The sequence below is a fragment of the Triturus cristatus genome, chromosome 2_1, assembly GCF_964204655.1.
Source record: "Triturus cristatus chromosome 2_1, aTriCri1.1, whole genome shotgun sequence".
Classification (NCBI taxonomy): Eukaryota; Metazoa; Chordata; class Amphibia; order Caudata; family Salamandridae; genus Triturus; species Triturus cristatus.
The window spans coordinates 278,199,622-278,220,709 of record NC_140581.1 but is presented as its reverse complement, the minus strand read 5'-3'; the positions used below and the strand labels follow the sequence as shown (position 1 = coordinate 278,220,709).

The following is a 21,088-nucleotide window of genomic DNA, read 5'->3' as shown; positions in this document are numbered from 1 at the left end:
CTGGTCAATGTTCTCTGAAAAATTGGCAGATTGTTTCGCAAAACCGGCAGAGAGCAAACCTAGGCTGCCGGCCTCACAAGGGAAAGGTTTCAGTCATCCGATAAGGTCTGCCAAAAAAGCATCAATGGGCTGTGGAGAAAACTCAAAACGTTATCAATGGACCCCAAAATAATGAGTAAATTAAGAGAGGCACGAAAAGAACTCCATCCCCGCCTTATGGCGTGGCTTGTTTGGTGGTGACAAAAAACCTCCAGGGTATTACCCCACGATTGCCCTAATTTATAATGAAGCAAAGTATTTTGCAGGCGTGCTTCTGGACTCTTTACGATCATGGGCTGAGACCGAGCAAATCATATCACCAAATCAAACTGGATTTATAAGTCACATCGGGAAGTGAATCTCTTTGCACTCTCTTTTGATCAACCAGGCTGAATCCAATACCAGTCCCGTATGAATGGGGTTTATAGATTATAAATCTGCTTTCGACAGGGTTGATAGAGGGAAGCTCTTAGAGAAACTCGGCCTGGTCAACATTCCCGACACCCTGCTCTGGGCTATGCAGCTACTGCACCATGACACATGGGTCAGGATTAAAATCGGGGATGGATCGCGCCTGTCACGGCCTATAACCACCATGCAAGGCCTCAAGCAAGGCTGCGTTCTTGCGCCTAAGCTTTTTAACTTATTCCTGTCCTTGTCACCGGTCCTCAATTCAGTACACTCCCATTCACCCAAATTGGGCGGTCTCTGGCGCTCTAATCTACTCTACGCAGACGATCTGATCCTCATCAGCAACACAAACACTGACTAGCAACGTCTTTTGGACGCAACCGCAAATATACTCTGATAGGAAAGGGTTGCTGATAAATAAAAAGAAAACCATGATCTGAAAGAAACATGTTAGTTAGATTCCTTACCTTCAAGTATCCCCAGGCGTCAGGCTGGATCCGGAAAGATTTTTCGTCAGAAGTACCCCTGCGTGTCGTTTTTTTTGACTAACGTTTTGGACATTTTGTCTATCTTTTTCGAGTTGACTTCGACTCCTGGTGCCGGTAGGGATGCCCGTGTTCAAGCCGTGTGACGTCTGTCACCGACTGATGCCGGTTACTGACCCCCACCATCGGTGTCTCTACTGTCTTGGGGCCGACCACGATGACAAGTCACGCCCCGACTGCCGGGCCTTGACGGCGAAAGCTAGGCAGGAGCGGTCCCGCAATCGCCTCGAGATCCGGCAGTCGGCTCCGCACAGTTCGAGGTCCCGGAGGAAGTCGAGGGACCGGTCACGGAGCCGCAGTCATCACCGCTTTTCGGGATCCAAGTCCTCGCACTCAGGTAAGTTGAGGCATGGCAAAAAAGTCGAAGAAGCGTCATCGCTCTTCTGACTCCCCTCGCAGGTCGCGCGACTTGCCGAGGGTTTGGGTGGCACCACCTGCGCGGCTCCGCCGGAGCCGCAGAAGTCGTATCCGGCCCCACACCCTCAGGTCCCTGGACTTCATATGACTACGGGCGAGATTCGAGACTTCCTCATGGCCATGAGGACTCTCTTCCCGCCGTCAAGGCCTACCGGCACGCCTCCGGGCCCTGCAAGTCCGACTGGGGGTCCTAGCGAGCCAGCAGCTTCGGCCCCGGCGCCGTCGTTTACTTTGGTCCCGACGCTGCAGGCCCCCGTGGGATCCAAACCTAGATCCCGGTCGACGCCAATTGACCTCACGACTCCTCCGCTAGCGCCGACCCCCATGGTGTAACTCCCAGCGCCGTCCCCGGACGCCGCCGTCCCTGGTTTCAGCCCCGGTCCGGCGTGGGAGCGGCGCTGTCTCCGGCATCGATGGGTGAGCCCTTCGCCTATGACCCGGCTCTGTTATTTTTGCCTATTTACCAGGACACGGATGAAGGGGAGGACTGGGAGGGGTCTGAGGATCCTCTGGCACAGCAGTGCCAGTTAAGTCAGGACTGGGCAGATGAGCTGGGGGAGACCAGTGGTCTAGACACTTTGCCTGCCACTGGTTTCATCTCTCCTCCTTCCGTGGCTACGGAGAAGGGTGCTGCTTATGCTGTGGTGCTGCGCAAGGCGGCCCAGGCCTTGCGCCTGGAGCTCCCTGCAGCGGCCGTGAGTACTAACCTCCTCACTGAGGTGCTTCAACCGTCAGTAAGCTCTTCGGAGCCTCTGCTGCAGTTTAATGAGGCCCTCACCGACGTTCTGATGGGCACTTGGTCCAAGCCCTCCACAGTGTCTCCTGTGGATCAGAACGTGGCCCGGCGCCACCGCCCAGCTCTGGGCGACCCATGCTTTCTGTCTGTACACCCCACCCTGGAGAGTCTGGTTATCCAGGTCTCCACATCCCAAACCGCCTTACCGTCCGCACCTCTGGACCGGGAATCCAAAAGAATGAAACAGTTTGGCTAGAAACTGTTTCCCTCCCTCAGTCTTGGGTTGCGTTCCATTAATACCGCATGCCTTTTGGACCGTTACACCCACTCTCTGTGGGATACGCTGGCGGACGTGCAGCCCCAGTGTCCAAACGAGGCTAGGACACGGCTCGCCCAGGCTCTTGCTGAGGGGCGTGATGCAGCATGGTATTCCATTAGATGTGTACTTGACACCACGGACTCGCTGGGCAGAGCGATTGCAACAACGGTGGCGATTCGTCTTCACGCTTGGCTGAGGTCCACAAACTTTTCAGGGGATGTCCGGAGCACTCTCATGGACATGCCCTTTGATGGCCGTGGCCTTTTTGGCGACAAAGCAGATAGCGCACTGGAGTGCTTTAAGGACTCCAGGGCTACTGCCAAGTCCTTGGGTCTGTCGGCTCAGTGGCAGCAAACTTTTGCTTTTTGCCCCTTTCGTGGCCAAGGAAGGGGCGCCCCCGCACGTTCGTCCAGCCACAGGCCGCAGAACCAGCTTCAACGCGGTCGCGGACGTGGATTCCGCCGTGGCGGAGCAGGGGGACAGAGAGCCGGTCAGTCCACATCCGCTCCAGTAGCATCTGCCTCAAAGCCTTCCTAGTCCAAGCTTTCAGGCCCATTCCACGCCAGTGGGAGGCAGAGTTCGCCATCACTTGCTCCACTGGCGTACCATCACTTCGGACAGGTGGGTGCTGCAAATCGTCCGAAGGGGCTACTCCCTCCCCTTCAAGGCGACCCCTCCAGCCATGCCACCGCAGTACCACCTCATGTCGGGAGATCACTTGCAACTTCTGCAAGAGGAAGTTACGGCCCTCTTGGCCAAGGGGGCCATTGAGCGAGTTCCTGGCCCAGAAGTAGGACGGGGTTGTTACTCCCATTACTTTCTGGTTCCCAAGAAGGGCAAAGGGGGCCTACGCCCTATCTTGGACCTCTGGAGCGTCAACGCCTTCCTCCGGACGGAGAAGTTCAAGATGCTCACCTTAGCTCAGGTTCTGGCAGCCCTAGACCCTGGAGACTGGATGGTAGCGTTGGACTTGCAGGATGCTTATTTCCACATCCCCGTCGGCCTCGCCAGTGCCCCTCGGTGTTCACGAAAGTGATGGCGGTGGTCGCAGCTCACTTGCGCAGATTAGGGGTTCCAGTCTTCCCCTATCTCGGCGACTGGTTGTTTAAGGTGGGCTCACCACGAACAGTCTTCTCCCACCTCCAGACTACGGCCGACCTCCTGCATTCGCTGGGGTTCTCCATCAACGTGCCGAAGTCACATCTGAGTTCCTCCCAGAAGCTCCTCTTCATCGGTGCGGTTCTGGACTCTGCGCAGTTTTTGGTCTATCCTCCCGAACAGCGGGTTCGGGATCTTTCAGCCTTTATCCCGAGTTTCGGTCAGGATGGCCCCACGGCTGCTGGGTCTGATGGCCTCCTGCATCCTGCTGGTACATCACGCCAGGTGGCGGATGCGGGCTCTGCAGTGGGACCTGAAGTTCCAGTGGGCTCAACATCCGGGCAACCTGTCCGACCACGTCCTGATCTCGGAGGGCACTGCAAGACAGTTGCAGTGGTGGCTCATGGACCGCGATTGGGTCAGTGGCAGATCCCTCTCCCTACCCCAACCGGAGCACGTAGTGGTGACGGATAAGTCCCTCCTAGGATGGGGGGATCAAATGGGAGAGGCGGAGATCAGAGGCTTCTGGTCTCAGGCGGAGTCCCGGCTCCATATCAACTGTTAGACCCGGCCCTCGTAACATAGTCAGACCTGACCCCTGCACCTCACACCAGCCCCAGCCCCTGGCCTGGCCGATCCTTCCCACCAGAACACACACACCCGACCCGGACTTCCCCCGTCCGTAGGCCTTCCTCCTTCGGCCACCCCGGGCCCGCGTGCCCACTTCATGCACCAAGATGGCCGCCCGGCCCCAGCGCGACCCTAGCCTACAGGCGCCACTCCGGCTGGAGGACATCGCGCTCCCCTTGGGATGAGAAAGGGAGGAGCAGTTTCCATCACACCTCTGCGCTTCCCTGGGAAGGTGGGTTTCGATCGACCCGCCGGCCTCCCCGAGGGCTGGTGCCACGCCTGCTGGGTGTCGGGGGCTCCTCCCGACCCGGCCCTGAAAGGATCAAAGGACAATGGCAGGAAACCCCCAACAAGCGACCCCCAGGTGACAAGACCCCTGCCTGCACAGACTTCGGACATCAAAGAGGAGTCGCCCTATAACAAGGGGTGCCCTGGGACTGTCCGACAGATTCGCCTTGGACACACCTGAGCCCTGCTGAGTGACTCGCGGCTCCCTGAAGATCGTAAGACCTCCGAACTTGTGCTTGAGCCCTGCTGAGTGACTCGCGGCTCCCTGAAGATCGTAAGACCTCCGAACTTGTGCTTGAGCCCTGCTGAGTGACTCGCGGCTCCCTGAAGATCGTAAGACCTCCGAACTTGTGCTTGAGCCCTGCTGAGTGACTCGCGGCTCCCTGAAGATCGTAAGACCTCCGAACTTGTACTCGAGCCTGCTGAGTATCTCGCAGCGCCCCCAGACTCCCTCGGTCCCGCCGGACCCCACGACGACAAGCGTATCCCCCAGCTCGAGGATTGTGAGCTGTGCGCCGGATACACTCCTGCATTTGATCCATTCCCCCAAAGACTGTCCCGCTACCTCCTAACCCCCCTCCAGGACTTTGTGAGCCCGCGCTCTACTTGTATATATATTGCCTTGCTGATCATAAAGATCTGACCACTCTGATCTGATAAAGATTTGCTCTTAAGAACTCCTCGTGTAGTGTCTCTGTCGTGTGGTGCCGAGTGTACGATCCTAGATACGAGGTTCCTCCCCGGAGGAGTCTCCCGCCAGTGCCCGGCTACGATACCTCGAGGGTTGGTCTCAGGACAGTCAGGGCCCCCTCCGGGCCCCTCTGAGGTCGCCTTCTAACATCAACCTATTGGAGCTGCGGGCGATCCGGCTTGCACTGAAGGCATTCCTTCCCTCTGTCCGGGGAAGTGTAGTGCAGGTGTTCACGGACAACAGCACCGCCATGTGGTATTGCAACAAACAGGGCGGGGTGGGGTCGTGGACCCTTTGTCCGGAGGCTCTGCGCCTCTGGACATGGCTGGAACATCAGGGCATCACCCTGGTGGTTCAACACCTGGCGGGCTCTCTGAACTCCAGGGCGGACTAACTCAGCTGTCTGTGCATGATGGGTCACGAGTGGCATCTGAACTCGGACGTGGCGCAAGGTCTCTTTCGGCAGTGGGGAGAGCCTTGGTTAGATCTATTCACCACCGAAGAGAACGCGCAATGTCATCAGTTCTGCGCGTTGGAATTTCCAAGGCGGCACTCGCTCGCTGACGCTTTTCGTCATGAGTGGAGTTGCAGTCTGTTATACGCTTTTCCGCCTATACCACTTCTGCCCAGAGTGCTGAAGAAGATCAGGCGCGACCGGGCCCAAGTCATCCTTGTGGCCCCGGATTAGGCACGAAGATACTGGTATCCCGAGCTACTCAGTCTGTCCATCGAGCCCCCGATTCGACTGCCTCTTCAGGAGGACCTTCTGTCGCAGCAGAAGGGGACGGTCCTCCACCCGAACCTGTCCATCCTCCACCTTCTTGCGTGGAGATTGAGCGGCGGCAGTTGATGCCATTAGACTTGCCTCCTGAAGTCTGTGATGTTATTCTGGCAGCCAGGCGTCCCTCCACTAAAACGGTATACGCCTGCAGGTGGAACAAATTTGTGGCATGGTGCACAGCAAAGGCTGTGGATCCCCTTTCCGCCCCTCTTTCTGAGGTTCTCCTCTTTCTTCTTTCCTTGGCCCAGCAGGGCTCTGCTCTGGGCACCATCAAGGGATATCTTTCAGCTGTTTCCGCCTTCTTGAGGCTTCCTGATCAGCCTTCTCTTTTCAAGTCCCCTGTTGTAAATAGATTCTTGAAAGGCATTACTCGCATGTTTCCTCCTGTTCCCTTTGTAATGCCTCAGTGGGACTTGAATCTGGTGTTAACTTATCTGATGTGCGCTCCCTTTGAGCCCCTTCATATCTGTCCTCTTCGTCTTCTGACTCTTAAGACTTCTTTCCTGGTTGCCATCACCTCTGCCAGAAGAGTGAGTGAGCTCCAGGCTCTTTCTTCTAAACCTCCTTTCCTCTCTGTCCATCCGGACAAGGTCGTTCTGATGACTCTTCTTTTCTTCCTAAGGTGGTTTCTGCCTTTCACATCGGGCAGTCCATTACCTTGCCCACCTTCTTAGAGGCTCCACCGTCTGGACCCAAAACGTGCGTTCTCCTTTTATCGTGACCGCACAAAACAGTTCTGGGTGGACGACCAACTCTTTGTTGGCTACGTGGGCGCTAAGAAGGGGCGGGCAGTGCACAAGCGAACCATCTCTCGGTGGGTCATTCTGTGCATTAAGGTCTGTTATTCCTTGGCTAAGAAGGATCCTCCTGTGGGGCTGAGGGCCCATTCCACTCGGGCCACAGCGGCTACTACTGCCTTGGGACGGGGAGTCCCTCTGCAGGACATTTGTCAGGCAGCTACGTGGGCCTCGCTGCACACGTTTGCCAAGCATTACTGCCTGGACAGCCAAGTCCGGAGAGACGGCTTCTTTGACCGTTCCGTTCTCCAGGACTTCCTGGTGTGATCTTGGTTCGCAGACCCACCACCGGGGTTGGTATTGCTGGGGTATCTATTCTAAGGTAAGTAATCTAACTAACGTGTTTCTTTCAGATGCACAAGTTACTTACCTTCGGTAACGATATATCTGTAAGAAACATTAGTTAGATTTGTTACCGCCCCAACCATCCTCCCCGTTCTGCAAACCGATATCTAGGGTTAAGGTCATCCCTTTCAGGGCCCTAGTTTCCTGGCACCAGTGTCGGTTTCTTGCATGGCTCTGCGTTCCTGGCGCGGAAAGCTATGTACAGAACTCACGTCAGCACGCGAGGGCGACGTCTAAGTACTCCGATGCCATCCCAGCGATCACGACGTCGACGACGGACGCGGAGCCGCAGACGACTCCTACGGACGCGCAGGGGTACTGCTGATGAAAAATCTTTCCAGATCCAGCCTGACGCCTGGGGATATTCCAAGGTAAGGAATCTTACTAACTAATGTTTCTTACAGATATATCGTTACCGAAGGTAAGTAACTTGTGCATCCGTGCCATTCGAGCAGCCAGTACCAATAAGACAACATGGTCTGTACCCCAGGAAAAAATAGATGCCACTAACTGCCACAAGTATTTAGGCGTCCTTTTCAGTGATAACGGCAGATATGCAAGCCAGTTGACAGAATTACAAAAGAAAAGTACTGCACTGTCGTTTCCTCTTAGATCTGCATACAAAAAATTAATGGCCTCACATTTGCACCGATTCTTCAGGTAACTCAGGCGAAGGTTCTCCCAAACTTAACATATGGATGAGGCACTGAAAGGGCGGGATCGTTGGACATTGGACAAAATACTCATGAATATTTACAGAACAGTTATGCAGCTCCCATCCTACACATCTCCAGCGCAAATAAGACTGTAATTCGGAATCTGCAGACAGGCATTGGCTCACATGGTGGCCTTTGCGATAAGCTGTCATTAACTTGGGGTCTCCAAAGAAGGTACCCTGGCCCACAGCTTATGGATCTATTTGGATACAAACCACAGGTCAGTGGGACACCACTATCTGACCCAAGTCCTCAGTACACTTGGCTTGGCACCCTCTTGGGACTTACACATTAGCCAACAGGAATTTAAAAGGTTAGCAAAAATTAGCATGAAATGGCTTTCTTCAATAGAAGAAGAGTTCAGACAAGTGCACTCCCGTGTGTTATAAATTTTCAGCGAATTCATCCATAATTCATAAGTAGTTGCGTGCAGCCCGACCTTGGCCTGCCCTGGAGCCACGTGATTACGAAACGTGAAGAAGTTGAAGTTGAAGCGTGAACGCACTCCAAAATCGGATGCACTGCAAAAAAGCCAGTAGCGTATCACAAATACACCAAATTACTCCAATTTCAGTCCAATTTATTCGAGGTAATCCAAGTTTTCATCCTAATTCATCATGTTACATGGTAGACGATAGTATGCTTAGCTTCTAAAACGGCAGATGTGCCATAGGCTTCTTTCTGTTGCATGCCCCATACATTAATCATATCCTTAGTAGTTCTTTTCCCAATGCATTTCGGGCTTATCTCATAGCCCTTCTTCAGGAGTTCACTAAAAGTTTAAAAAAACATGACCATTAGATTATATGTCCTCACTAAATATAAGCATTTCAACAATACTTCATATCGAATTATCCCAACTTTTTAATTGACGTTTTCCCGCTATGCTCGTTGTAATGGGCTACACCCTCTAGTTTAAACAAGCCTCGCCTCGAGTTAAGCTCAAATTGTTTTACCACTTTTCAATAGTTACACATTTCAATTGCGACACCCCGTTTGTGCGCCCCCACAATCTACTTTCAAATGCGAGCAGTCTTCTAGAACCAACGTCTCTTCATACCTTCTTATCTTTGTTGTTGCGATCACTCGTTTTCACAGACCAACGTTACTTTGTTTTTAACGTTCTCATTTTTAAACTGGTTCTCCCCTCTTTGTTAATCAATGACGTCAACCGAGCCGTTACAACTCGCTACTCACACAACTACAACTCCCATAGTGCAATATATCAACCAATATAAATTCTGTGAATTTGAAATGTGCCTGTTGTTTTTAATTTGCATTAAACTCTTATTTAAATGTTTTACTCCTCCCTTGGTTGTGTACAAACCAACATCAATTAAAAAATCGAAATCAAACTCCAATATGTGTCAAATATGGAATTACACATGATATTACTGATAGTACTAAGACGTAATTTAACACTGCAAAGTCCAACTTGCTGTCATCATATTTCTTAAACTTAAACTTCATGTAACATAATGTCATTATCCGGTAATCATGGGTTCCACTTTTTTCAGGACAGAGTTATATCATACAACAAGAGTTCATACAAGTGCACTCCCGTGTGTTATTAATTTTCAGCAAATTCATCCATAATTCAAAAGTAGTTGCGTGCAGCCCGACCGTGGCCTGCCCTGGAGCCACGTGTTTACGAAACGTGAAGAAGTTGAAGCGTGAACGCACTCCAAACTCGGACGCACTGCAAAAATGCCAGTCGCGTATCACATATACACCAAATTACTCCAATTTTAAGCCAATTTATTGCCTGGAATAAATTGGATTACAATTTGAGTAATTTGGTGTATTTGTGATACGTTACTGGCATTTTTGCAGTGCGTCCGAGTTTGGAGTACGTTCACTCTTCAACTTCTTCACGTTTCTTCAGTAGAAGACAGGGCCAGCCTCTCTGCACAAAATCATGGTTGGATGACCATATGCACTTGCAAACAACTAATACCCTAGTGCTACCTAAATAACCCCTACAATGAAAGGACTAAGCTACAGTTTATGAAGATGAGAATGGGGGTCATCCCCATCACTTGTCATTTCCCAATATGGAAAAGGGGTAATGCTCAGGAAATGTGTCAGCTCTGTAATCAACATAAAGAGGACATAACACAGGTATTTTGCCTGTGCCCCACCCTTCTAGAGGAAAGAAGGGCTCTGCTTCGAAGGGGCTGGATAACTAAAGTCATAAGATCCTGCAGAGGAGTGGTCTTGGCCTGTTTCGATCCCTTGAACGCCACCCTGAACTGACTTTTGGTCAGATTCATGGACCATTTTTCTAAGAAGATGGAGGCAATGACATGTGAATGCGACAGGTAGACTGATAATTTGACCGCTACTGGGCCCTCACCATCGACCCCTCCCCCACTTTTATACCGCCGCCTTACGGCTTATTGACCAACAGACATGTTTTACTCCACTAAAAAGAGTTAAGGAGCTAATTTGTTTTCACATGTTCTCCATATAATTATGTCCCCCTCCACCTTCGCAATAATGATGCTAAATCCCCGTCCGCTATACAAGGTTGTACCTTTCACTTAGTACTATCGTGTTAGCAATGTCTAATAGCGGCTTTTATGACACCGTGACTTTTTAACTTTTAATGTTTTAAGCTTGCATTTTAAAGAATTTATGAAATATGTATTCTGTGACTTCACGTCTTCAGTTGCAAAGGTTTTAATTAATCATGCAATAAGTCTTATTAGTATTTATTTAAAGTAGAAATAGCGTCAATAGGCACAAAGTGCCAGTGATGGTCATTGGTCGCGGTAGAATAAGACATGGGTGCAATTTGATGTTGGCCATGATGAAGCGTGGGTCGGATACACCAACCAGGTTCATCCTGGACAAAAGATTTTACTGTTTTGTCTTTAGTCCCATAAGTCTCAATCCACCACAGAAGTGCATTTTTAAAAGCCTCCAGCACCTCTGGAAGGTACTTCAAGACTTACAAGGTGTCACACAGAGGCCAAACACAAGGTTCCGTCCAGGTTCATTTGCCACTGGCCAGCAGGGCATTTGCAGGAAAAGACCTCTTCAAGTTTATTATGTCCCTATAACTAAAGCAGGTCAACCTTGTGACCTCTGGAGTTCTCTTTTTTCCCTGGGTAGAGGAGAAGGAGCAGGTCCAGTCTTCCACGGCTTTCATCAGGTTGCAGACTCCAGAGAGCAGGTTCAGTCCTCTTCTGATCTTCCTCAGGTTCAGGAGTATTCTGCAGTGTGGGCCTGGAGATGTTATATTTATGCTTGCACAAGCTAGTGGGTGGGCGAATGATCCCTGGGTAACCCTAAACAATGTGGTGAAGGTTCCCTGGGCTAACCCTACCTATTTGGAGCATTTTTATGATAGCCGTAAACTTGGCCTTTGAGGTTTGGCTGTGTGCATGCAGAAATTGTACTATGCTAATCCTATTGTCCCTCCATATCTAACACTAGAATCCAGTTGTAAGCAGGTCCCTGTTCCCCCAACATACCTGAGGACACCTTAACCAGTGGGGTAAATGCTCCCGGGTCTAACTCTACCCACTTCAGACATGTTCAAGATGGCCCTAGTCTTCAGCAACATTAAACATGGGTTATGAGGGCTGTGTGTGGGTTTTGGGGATATATTAATACTAGTGTCCCCTCACATCTAACACTAAAACCCTATTTAAAGCAGTCCCTGTACCTCCAACAATCTTGGACAGAGCCTGGTAGAAGTGTAGAACATATTTGGGGGGGTGACAAAAGTAGGGTGCAGGCTTGGGTGTTGGCAACATCTTATTGTGACAGAGTAGGCCTCTTTGAAGTTAATCAAGTTGTTGGGCCAAGCCCTCATGACATCCTGTCAAGGGCACAATAACACCTCTCCACATCAAAGGCCTTTTGTCCCTGTCCTGGGAGCAAGTTCCGACCTCATACATGTGTATTGAAATAATAAATACTGGCTGGCAGAACAGAGAGCAAAATGCAGATTTAGCTTACAGGGACTTCAGTGCAAAGGTGACTTTCTACAAGTCCCATTTCCAAAATATCCCAAATCCAACTTCACCATTGAACTGGGCTTGTAATACATATTTTAAAATGTTCAAAAATGGAATTTGCAGGTGTAGATAACATTTATTAACGTTAATGTTGTATCCCAATGTTTTTCTGGGGAACAGCCAACAGTGAAAATAGCTTCTGATGGATACATCTGCCAGTGGATTCCTCACCTTGTGAATATCCCCTGCGCCAGCATTCCACGGAACTTTTCTTTCCCAGCACTCCACGTCGACGTGGGCGACGTCACAATGCATCGGCTCCGCTCGCGACTCCGTACGACGTCACCGGAGCCATAAGAAGCCCACGCCGGCGTGATGACGTCAGTTCCCTTTTTTCCGCGCCGTCGACGCGCAGCGGTTTTTTCCAGTGCTCTCTAGCTACTTTGTAGTATATAGCTGTGTTACTGTTAAAAATTCGGTATGTCTTCGACGAGGAAGTCGGGCTTTAAGCCCTGTAGGGAATGCGGAGGTCTGATGTCCATGACTGATCCGCATCAAGACTGCTTATGGTGTCTTTCTTCGGACCACGATATGGAGGAATGCGGGTGCTGTAGGAGTATGAATCCTAAGGCGCTGAAGGAGAGGAAGACTAAGCTCTTTATGAAGAAGATCGGTGAGGAGAAGAGAGGGAGAAAAAAAAGAGAAGTCGAGGCGGGAGTCGTCGACTTCGAGGTCGTCGAAGTCGAAGAAGCATCACAAAAAGAGAAAGCATTCTTCTCGACGTCGGTCCTCGAAGTCCAGGAAGTCGAGGTCGACTTCGCCCCGTCGGCGTCGGAGCAAGGACTTGTCTCCTTCTCCTTCGAAGTCTCCAAGAGGTTCTCCTTCGTCGAAGCGGGCTCCAGCTCAGTCCCCGACACAGTCACCGGCTCCGTCTAAGGCGTCGACTCCGGTTCGAGTGGAGTCGGATGTCTCCATGGATGAACAAGAACAGGAAGAGCCTACTCCGGTGCCTGATGAATCTGCGGCTCCGGTGGAGGATACTGCGGAGCCGAAGCCGGAGACTCCACAAAGGGATACAGGGTCTGTTCCTTATCCACAATTCCCGGCTCCAGGTACTGATTCATCAAATTTTCTAAATGCCATGTATGGTATATTTAACAGGGCGGCCTTCCCATCCGGAGCACCAGCTGGTCCCGTGGGTCCGATGGCGTATACGCTAGGGGTGCCGCAGCATTATGCTCAGGCCCCCTTTTTGCCCCTTATGCCGATGGCGCCTTCGTGGCAGTTCCCGGCGCCGTCTGGGGATCCGACACGACTTCGGATGGACCATCAGACTTCGGAGCCTTCTTCGACGCCACGTCCGACTCCATCGGCGCCGCGTCCGGTGCCGCCGACTCCACCTATGGCACCGCCGACTTTGGTACCTCTGGCTCCACCGACGCCACGTACGACGTCGACGACGTCGGCTCCCCGGATTCGGTCGAGAAGGGAGGCCCAGAGGGTTTTGGAGGAAGGAAGATATAGAGCAGAGGTGGAAGAAGGTGAAGTCGACTCTTCTTCAGATGAGTTTGAGGGAGTTGAAGAAGCAAGTGGGTTGGATACAACCCCTGAGTGGGAGCATACGTCAGCTAGATCTTCTCCACCTCAGGAATTGGCGCCCTATCATGTGGTGATTAAGAAGGCCGCAGATCTTTTAGATTTGCAGCTGCCCTCTGTGGAGTACAAATCGAACTTACTCACGGAGGTGTTGCATTCTCCGTCATCAGCTACGGAGCCTTTGTTGCCTTTCAATGAGGCCATCTTGGAGCCGGTCTTGGAGGTGTGGAAGAAACCTCTTTCATCTCCGGCGGTTTTCAGACAGGTGGCAAGAAGATACAGGGTTGCACCAGGGGATCCTGACTTTTTGTCTACACATCCATCCCCGGAGAGCCTAGTTGTGCAGGCTTCTTTTTCAAAACATGCTTCGGGTGCTTTCCCTCAGTCTCCAGCTGATAGGGAGTCAAAGAAAATTGATCAGGCGGCCAAGAAGTCCTTCTCCTCAGGAAGTATGGCGCTGAAATCATCTAATGCCACATGCCTTCTGGGGCGTTATGTTCATGCCTTGATGGACTCTATTAAATCTTTGGCCCCTAAGTTGCCTGAGAGGGATAAGTCGTCCTTCTTGGAGGTTGTTGCGGACACTCAGGCAGCTGCCAGACAGGTGATCCAGTCGGGGCTGGATACGGCGGACTCGGTGGCGAGGATTATGGGGTCGTCTATAGCCGCAAGAAGGCAGGCTTGGCTCCGTTCCTCTGGTTTCTCGGCAGATGTTCAGGCCACGTTGGTTGATCTGCCATTCGACGGACAGAAACTGTTTGGGGAGAAAGCAGACTCTGCCCTTCAACGTTTTAAGGACAGCAGATTGACGGCAAAGTCCTTGGGTCTGCAGGCTCCGGCTAGGGGTTCTGCTTTTCGGAAGTTTAGGGGTTTCGGAAGAACATCCTTTCGTCCTTCCGACAGCCCCAACAGCAGCAGCAGCAACAGCAGCAGAATCCCCTCTATAGGTCCTATAGAGGGAAGCAAAGGGGTCGGAGAGGTTCTGGTCGCAACCCCTCTACTTCCTCCTCCTCCTCTGCTCCCAATGAGGCTTCAGGGAAGCAGCCCTAGATCCCCCATCCCGGATCATGTAAGACCTGTGGGGGGTCGGGTGTCCTACTTTCTACGGGGTTGGAAATCTGTTACAACAGACCTTTGGGTGTTGAATCTCGTAGAGACTGGGTACGCCCTTCCCTTTCGGGAGTTTCCTCCCCCTTACCCTCCTTGCCAAGGTCATTGCTCGGAAGACCATCTGCTTCTCCTGCAGAAAGAGGTTCTAGCCTTGCTTCAGAAGGGTGCAATAGAGGTAGTTCCAGGGCAGGAAAGGGGTCAGGGATGCTACTCCCGGTATTTTCTGATTCCCATAAAGGATGGCAGATTGCGTCCGATATTGGACCTCAGAATTTTGAATTTTTACCTGAAACAGGAGAAATTCAAGATGCTGACCCTTGCGCAGGTTCTTCAAGCGTTGCAGCAAGGAGACTGGATGGTGTCGCTCGACTTGCAGGACGCGTACTTCCATATTCCAATCCTGAAGTCGCACAGGAAGTATCTCCGTTTTACGGTTGGGTTGCAACATTACCAGTTTGCGGTCCTCCCGTTTGGTCTTACTACCGCACCTCGAGTCTTCACAAAGGTGATGGCAGTGGTGGCTGCTCATCTCAGGAGGTCAGGGATTCCGGTTTTCCCCTACCTGGACGACTGGCTTCTGAAGGCAGAGTCCCCAGAGATGGTGCGGCGTCATCTGCAAGTAACATCTCAGCTGTTATCCGACTTGGGTTTTTCGATCAATGTGCCCAAATCTCACCTGGTTCCCTCTCAACGCAACCTGTTCATAGGGGCGGTACTGGACACTACTGTGTGTCGAGCATTCCCTCCTCCTCAAAGGATTCTCGACATTCAGGAGATGGTCCCTTTATTCCACAATGGAGCGGTTGTTCCAGTTCTGAAGGTCCTTCGCCTGCTCGGTCTGTTCGCTTCCTGCATTCTGTTGGTCAACCATGCACGCTGGCACATGAGGGCGCTCCAGTGGTGCCTCCGCAAGCAGTGGTATCAGCACAACGGGGATCTCAGGGAGTCAATCAAGATCTCCAGAGAAGCTGCAGCGGATCTGTCTTGGTGGAGCATGGAGGGCAATCTGTCGCAAGGAAAGCCCTTCCATCTACCTCCATCGGTGGCCACAGTGATAACGGATGCATCCACCTTAGGGTGGGGTGCTCATCTGGGGGATCTGGAGATCAAGGGTCTTTGGTCTCCAGAGGAAAGGTTGCTTCACATCAACCTTCTGGACTTGCGGGCGATTCGTTTGGCACTCAAGGCCTTCCTCCCTTCCCTTCGCGGTCAGTCTGTTCAAGTCCTAACGGACAACACTACCGCGATGTGTTATATCAACAAACAGGGAGGAGTGGGGTCTCTTTGTCTCTGCAGAGAGGCTCTGCGTCTATGGTCCTGGGCTCAGGACCATCAGATCTGTCTGATGGCAATTCATCTGGCCGGAGTTCTGAACGTTCGTGCGGACAGTCTCAGTCGGCAGTTCTCCGCCGACCACGAGTGGAGGCTTCATCCGGAGGTAGTTTGTCATGTCTTTCGGACATGGGCAACTCCTCGGGTGGACCTGTTTGCCACTTTCGAGAACGCGTACTGCCCGTCTTTCTGCAGTCTCCAGTATCCGATGCAGGGGGCGTTGGGGGACGCGTTTCAGTTGAATTGGGGTTCACAGTTCCTTTACGCGTTTCCTCCCAAACCCTTGATTCCTCGGGTTCTGAGGAAGATTCGCCAAGACCGGGCCCAAGTCATATTGATCGCCCCGGATTAGCCAAGAAGGGTGTGGTACACAGATCTTCTCCACCTCTCCTCGTGCGCTCCGCTCCGTCTCCCTCTGAGGGCAGACCTCCTCTCGCAGTCGGAGGGGCAGGTTCTACACCCCCACCTCCAGAGCTTACACCTTCATGCCTGGAGATTAAACGGGGCAACCTGAGTTCATTCTCTCTCCCGCCTGATGTGGTGGACGTTATTTTATCGGCCAGGCGACACTCCACCAAGTCCATTTACTCCTACAGGTGGTCTAAATTTGTAAAATGGTGTGGAGAGAGATCCATTGACCCTTTAAAAGCCCATCTTTCTGATGTGCTCCAGTTTGCTCTTTCCCTGGCTCAGCAGGGCTGTGCTGTGGCCACGGTCAAGGGCTATCTTTCGGCCTTATCGGCTTTTCTATGCCTTCCAGATCAACCGTCACTTTTTAAATCTCCGGTTGTTCTGAGGTTTATCAAGGGCCTTACAAACATGTTTCCTCCCACTCCCTTTGTAATGCCTCAGTAGGACCTTAATCTTGTTTTAACCTTTCTGATGGGGTCCCCATTTGAGCCTCTACATAGCTGTCCTTTGAGGCCGTTGTCCTTTAAGGTGGTCTTTCTTGTAGCCATAACCTCGGAAAGGAGGGTGAGTGAGCTTCAAGCTCTTAGTTCTAAACCCCCGTTTTTATCCTTGCATGCTGAAAGGATGGTTCTCAGGACCAGGGCTGCTTTCCTGCCAAAAGTTGTCACTCCGTTTCATTTGGGGCAGTCCATTACTCTCCCTGTTTTCTATCCGCCTCCTCATCCTTCCAAAGAGGAGGAAAGACTCCATCGCCTGGACCCGAAGAGGGCTGTGAGTTTTTATATGGACAGGACTAAAGACTTTCGTCTTGATGACCAACTCTTCATTGGCTACGTTGGTCGTTCAAAGGGTAAAGCGGTGCACAAGCGCACGCTATCGAGATGGATCATCCTTGCCCTCAAGATCTGCTACGCCCTGGCTGGTAAGACTCCTCCTGAGGGCATTAGAGCTCATTCGACTAGAGCAAAGTCATCTACATCTGCTTTGGCCCGGGGTGTTCCTGTGGCAGATATTTGTAAGGCCGCGACTTGGGCCTCCCTCCATACTTTCGCAAAGCATTATTGCTTGGACTCTGAGATGAGGAGGGAGGACCACTTCGCGCGCTCTGTATTACAAGACTTTCTGGTATAGGAAGGTGGACACCCTCCTCCGGGAGTGGGGACTGCTGTGGGAATCTATTCACAAGGTGAGGAATACACTGGCAGATGTATCCATCAGAAGAACAAGTTACTTACCTTCGGTAACGCTTTTTCTGGTGGATACAGTATCTGCCTGTGGATTCCTCACTGACCCACCCGCCTCCCCGTTGTCCACCTTTGTATACCATGAAAAGAGGTCTTGTTGGAATGTTTTGATACTTTCTTGTACATTTGTAGGAAATGCTTGTTTGTTTAGCATTCCTTTTCTTTGTATGATATGTATATGTGTTGGTATACTGTATACTGTGTATACTTGGAATTGTCGTTGGTTCACCTGCTCGCCTCGAAGGCTCGGAAAAAATGGGTGGAACTGACGTCATCACGCCGACGTGGGCTTCTTATGGCTCCGGTGACGTCGTACGGAGTCGCAAGCGGAGCCGATGCATTGTGACGTCACCCACGTCGACGTGGAGTGCTGGGAAAGAAAAGTTCCATGGAATGCTGGCGCAGGGGATATTCACAGGGTGAGGAATCCACAGGCAGATACTGTATCCACCAGAAAAAGCGTTACCGAAGGTAAGTAACTTGTTCTTTGAGGTGCTAGTCACTATAAGGGCATGTTTAACATTAAACCTTTACATGCTCTACTTTCAAATACCATGCACCCTGCCTTAGGGGCAATAAGGCCTACTTAGGGATGACTTATTCATATTTAAAATGAAGGGTTAGACTTGTCACAAATTGGTAATTTTGACGGGCTGAATTTAAAACTGCACAGCCAGGATGGCCCAAGACATGCTTTATGTTGCCATTGCAGTGGGTGGCATAATGAGTGCTGCAGACAACTGGTAACATTTAATCTACATGCCCTGGGTATGCTTGGAACCATATACTAGGGATGCATAGATAAAATTAAATTAACCAATCGGGTGTATACCCATTTTATAATGTATAAAGGAGGAACACATGTATTTTACCCCTAGTTAGCAGTGGTAACGTGCACAGAGTTCTAGGGCCAACAAAATCAGTCAAGACAAAAAATCAAGGGGAATACCATGCAAAAGATAGTAATTTCCAACACTCCACCCACATTTACTCCAGCCTGCCTGCTTCTCAGAAATATAGTCACCTGCAGAAGTTACATTTTTGTGTGTTGAGTCTGTTGGAATGTGCCCTGACAGGTAAAAGGATGTCTTTACTCATAACATGGTGTTTTTTCATTCAATATTCAGGTCCTACTGGGTGAGTGATATGAGCTGGACTCCTGATTCCCTTTTCCTTGCGTGCATCTTGAAGCGTGGGGCCCTTCTCCTGTTGACTCGTATGGGGGATTTGTTGAGCCTGGTGACATCTGGCTGTTCTGTGGAATTTGGACCAGCAGAATTCATCCCTCTTCATCCCTTAATAACATATCGGTGAGAGGCCATTTTCTCCTTCTCATTAGTATTACCTTGCCATATAGTGTATATTTTCTCAAACTATAAACAGAATAAATGAGTACTAGTATGAATTGTATAGTAATCATTTAAGTCACAAGTCTTCAGTCCATATCCATGTTTACAATCATTCATCTGTTGGTTCCTCTATACCATGTGTTTTACATTTTTAGTCCAAATCGTTGTTGAACATGGATATTGGTTGTGCTACCAGCAGCAGTAATACGTATTCTGCCATTTCCCAAGTGAGGACATTTGCTTGAGGTGATTGTAGCAGTGATGTGCTAGGGCTTTAAATGTTATCTGCTAAATGCCTTCATCATAAGTAATTTCTAAATCGGGCTTTGCAGTACATTGATTGTGTTGATAGTATCAGGATTCCATCCAATGGCAGCGCTATCACTGGTACCACTGTATCATTAAATGGTAGGCCCTAAGGGGCTCAACACAAATGCTTTTGGGGTGGAAAAACATAGTTAAAGGTAAATTATGTTTACTTTTGCTTGCATAGAGGCATTGTTAGTTCATTAAAAATGTAAGCTATAAAGACAGTTGAAAGGGACATAATAGTTAAAATACAGACCCTAAAACAATTGAAATTCCCCAGTTGTATTAAACAGCGCAAATTACAACTCACACCATATGTGCCACTCATGATCTTAGGGAATTGAAACTATGTCTCAAAACCTACCCTAGGGACAAACAGGCAGTAGCCCTTTGTAGAAAGGTATACAAGACAAAGGTCAAGCAGAGGAAGATTACGCTCCAAGCAGAAGTGTGGGCGGACCTGAGGGAAGCGGGGGAACATAGCGACTTCAGCGAATTTTGGAGGATTATCAATAGGCCCTGCTTCCAAGAGAAAAACTCCCCGGGGATCAGTAACAATATTCTTCCTGACCAGTGGGTGGCACATTTTAAGAGTCTGTACAATCATGAAAGTGATACTGTGACTACAGCAGGATGGGAGGAATGCCGATCGGGCGAGGTCGAATTCTCACTCCAAGAAATTACCCAAGCAATCAGAGGGCTAACTCGCAACAAAGCACCCGGGCCTGATGGGACGCCACCTGACCTTTACCTGAGTAACCCTTATCTCTGGGCTCCCATTATGACGAGGGTCCTAAATGCAGCAATTGCCACGGGTCTGCCACGGTCTTGGTCTACGGCTCTGATTGTCCCTATTTTTAAGAAGGGGTGTAGGGACAATCCACAGTGCTACAGACCAATATCGTTGATAGACGTATCGGCCAAACTATTGGGCAGGGCAATTTTGAGTCGCTTGATGTCATGGACAGAAGAACATAACATTATAGCAGACACTCAATACGGCTTTAGGCCAGGCAAGTCTACCAGTGACCAATGCTTGAATTTGTACCTATTAATAACTAAATACACAAAAGCTGGTAAAGGCACACTATTCATGGGTTTCATGGACCTGGCGGCAGCCTTCGATAATGTTAACAGGAGCAAACTTTGGGATCTGATGACCAACCTGGGAATTGAGCCTGGACTCATTGACATCTTAAAAGAATTGCACTGGAACACCACTGCCAGGGTCCGCTGCACAACGGGGTGGGGGGGGGGGGGGTGCACGGATCCCTTCCCCTGCACGAGCGGAGTGAGGCAGGGGTGTATCCTTGCCCCATTTTTGTTCTCTCTCTACATTAACGATTTGGAGAGAAGGTTGGTTGCCTTAAATGTGGATTGTCCCAAAGCTGGAAATCGTCACATACCGGTTCTACTGTATGCTGACGATGCCGTCCTGCTTGCCAGGACGGCCGTGAGCCTACAACAATTGGTCAATGGATTTGTGGAGTTTATGGGCGAATTAGATTTGTCCGTAAATTTGAGCAAATCGTATGTCATGATAGCTGGCAAGAAACCAAGCAGGAAATTTGCTTTTAAAATAGGGTCGCACAAATTGGAAACAGTGAGCTCTTTTTCTTATCTGGGTCTACTGTTTGACGGGGATACAAAGTTTGATCTGTTAATGGAGGATAGATGCAGAAAGCTGGTATCGGCAAATGGGGCTATTCATAACTTTGCTCGTAGACTGGGGAGGTGGTCGCCGGAATAGGTGATGAATCTGTATGTGGCGGTTAGCACCGCAAAAGCCATTTACGGAGCGGAGGTTTGGGGATTTAGAGATGTAAGGCCCCTGCAACTGGAGGAAGATACATTTTTTAGGAGGATATTGAAGCTACCACAGGGTACCCCAGCAGGTATAATACACACACAACTGGGGTTACCTTATATCACCGACTGGGTAAAGGTGAGACCCAT

At 50.4% G+C, this 21,088-nt stretch overlaps 1 protein-coding gene across 3 annotated transcripts in view; it reads left to right on the top strand.

Annotated features, from left to right (window-relative positions):
* CPLANE1 (ciliogenesis and planar polarity effector complex subunit 1) overlaps nt 1–21,088 on the top strand; it is a 2,680,747-nt gene that overhangs the window by 224,126 nt on the left and 2,435,533 nt on the right. For all 3 annotated transcript variants that reach the window (XM_085631095.1, XM_085631092.1, XM_085631094.1), the window contains exon 9: nt 18,602–18,784. In XM_085631095.1, coding sequence (XP_085487221.1) covers nt 18,602–18,784 — 183 coding nt within the window. The remainder of the gene's footprint in view (nt 1–18,601; nt 18,785–21,088) is intronic.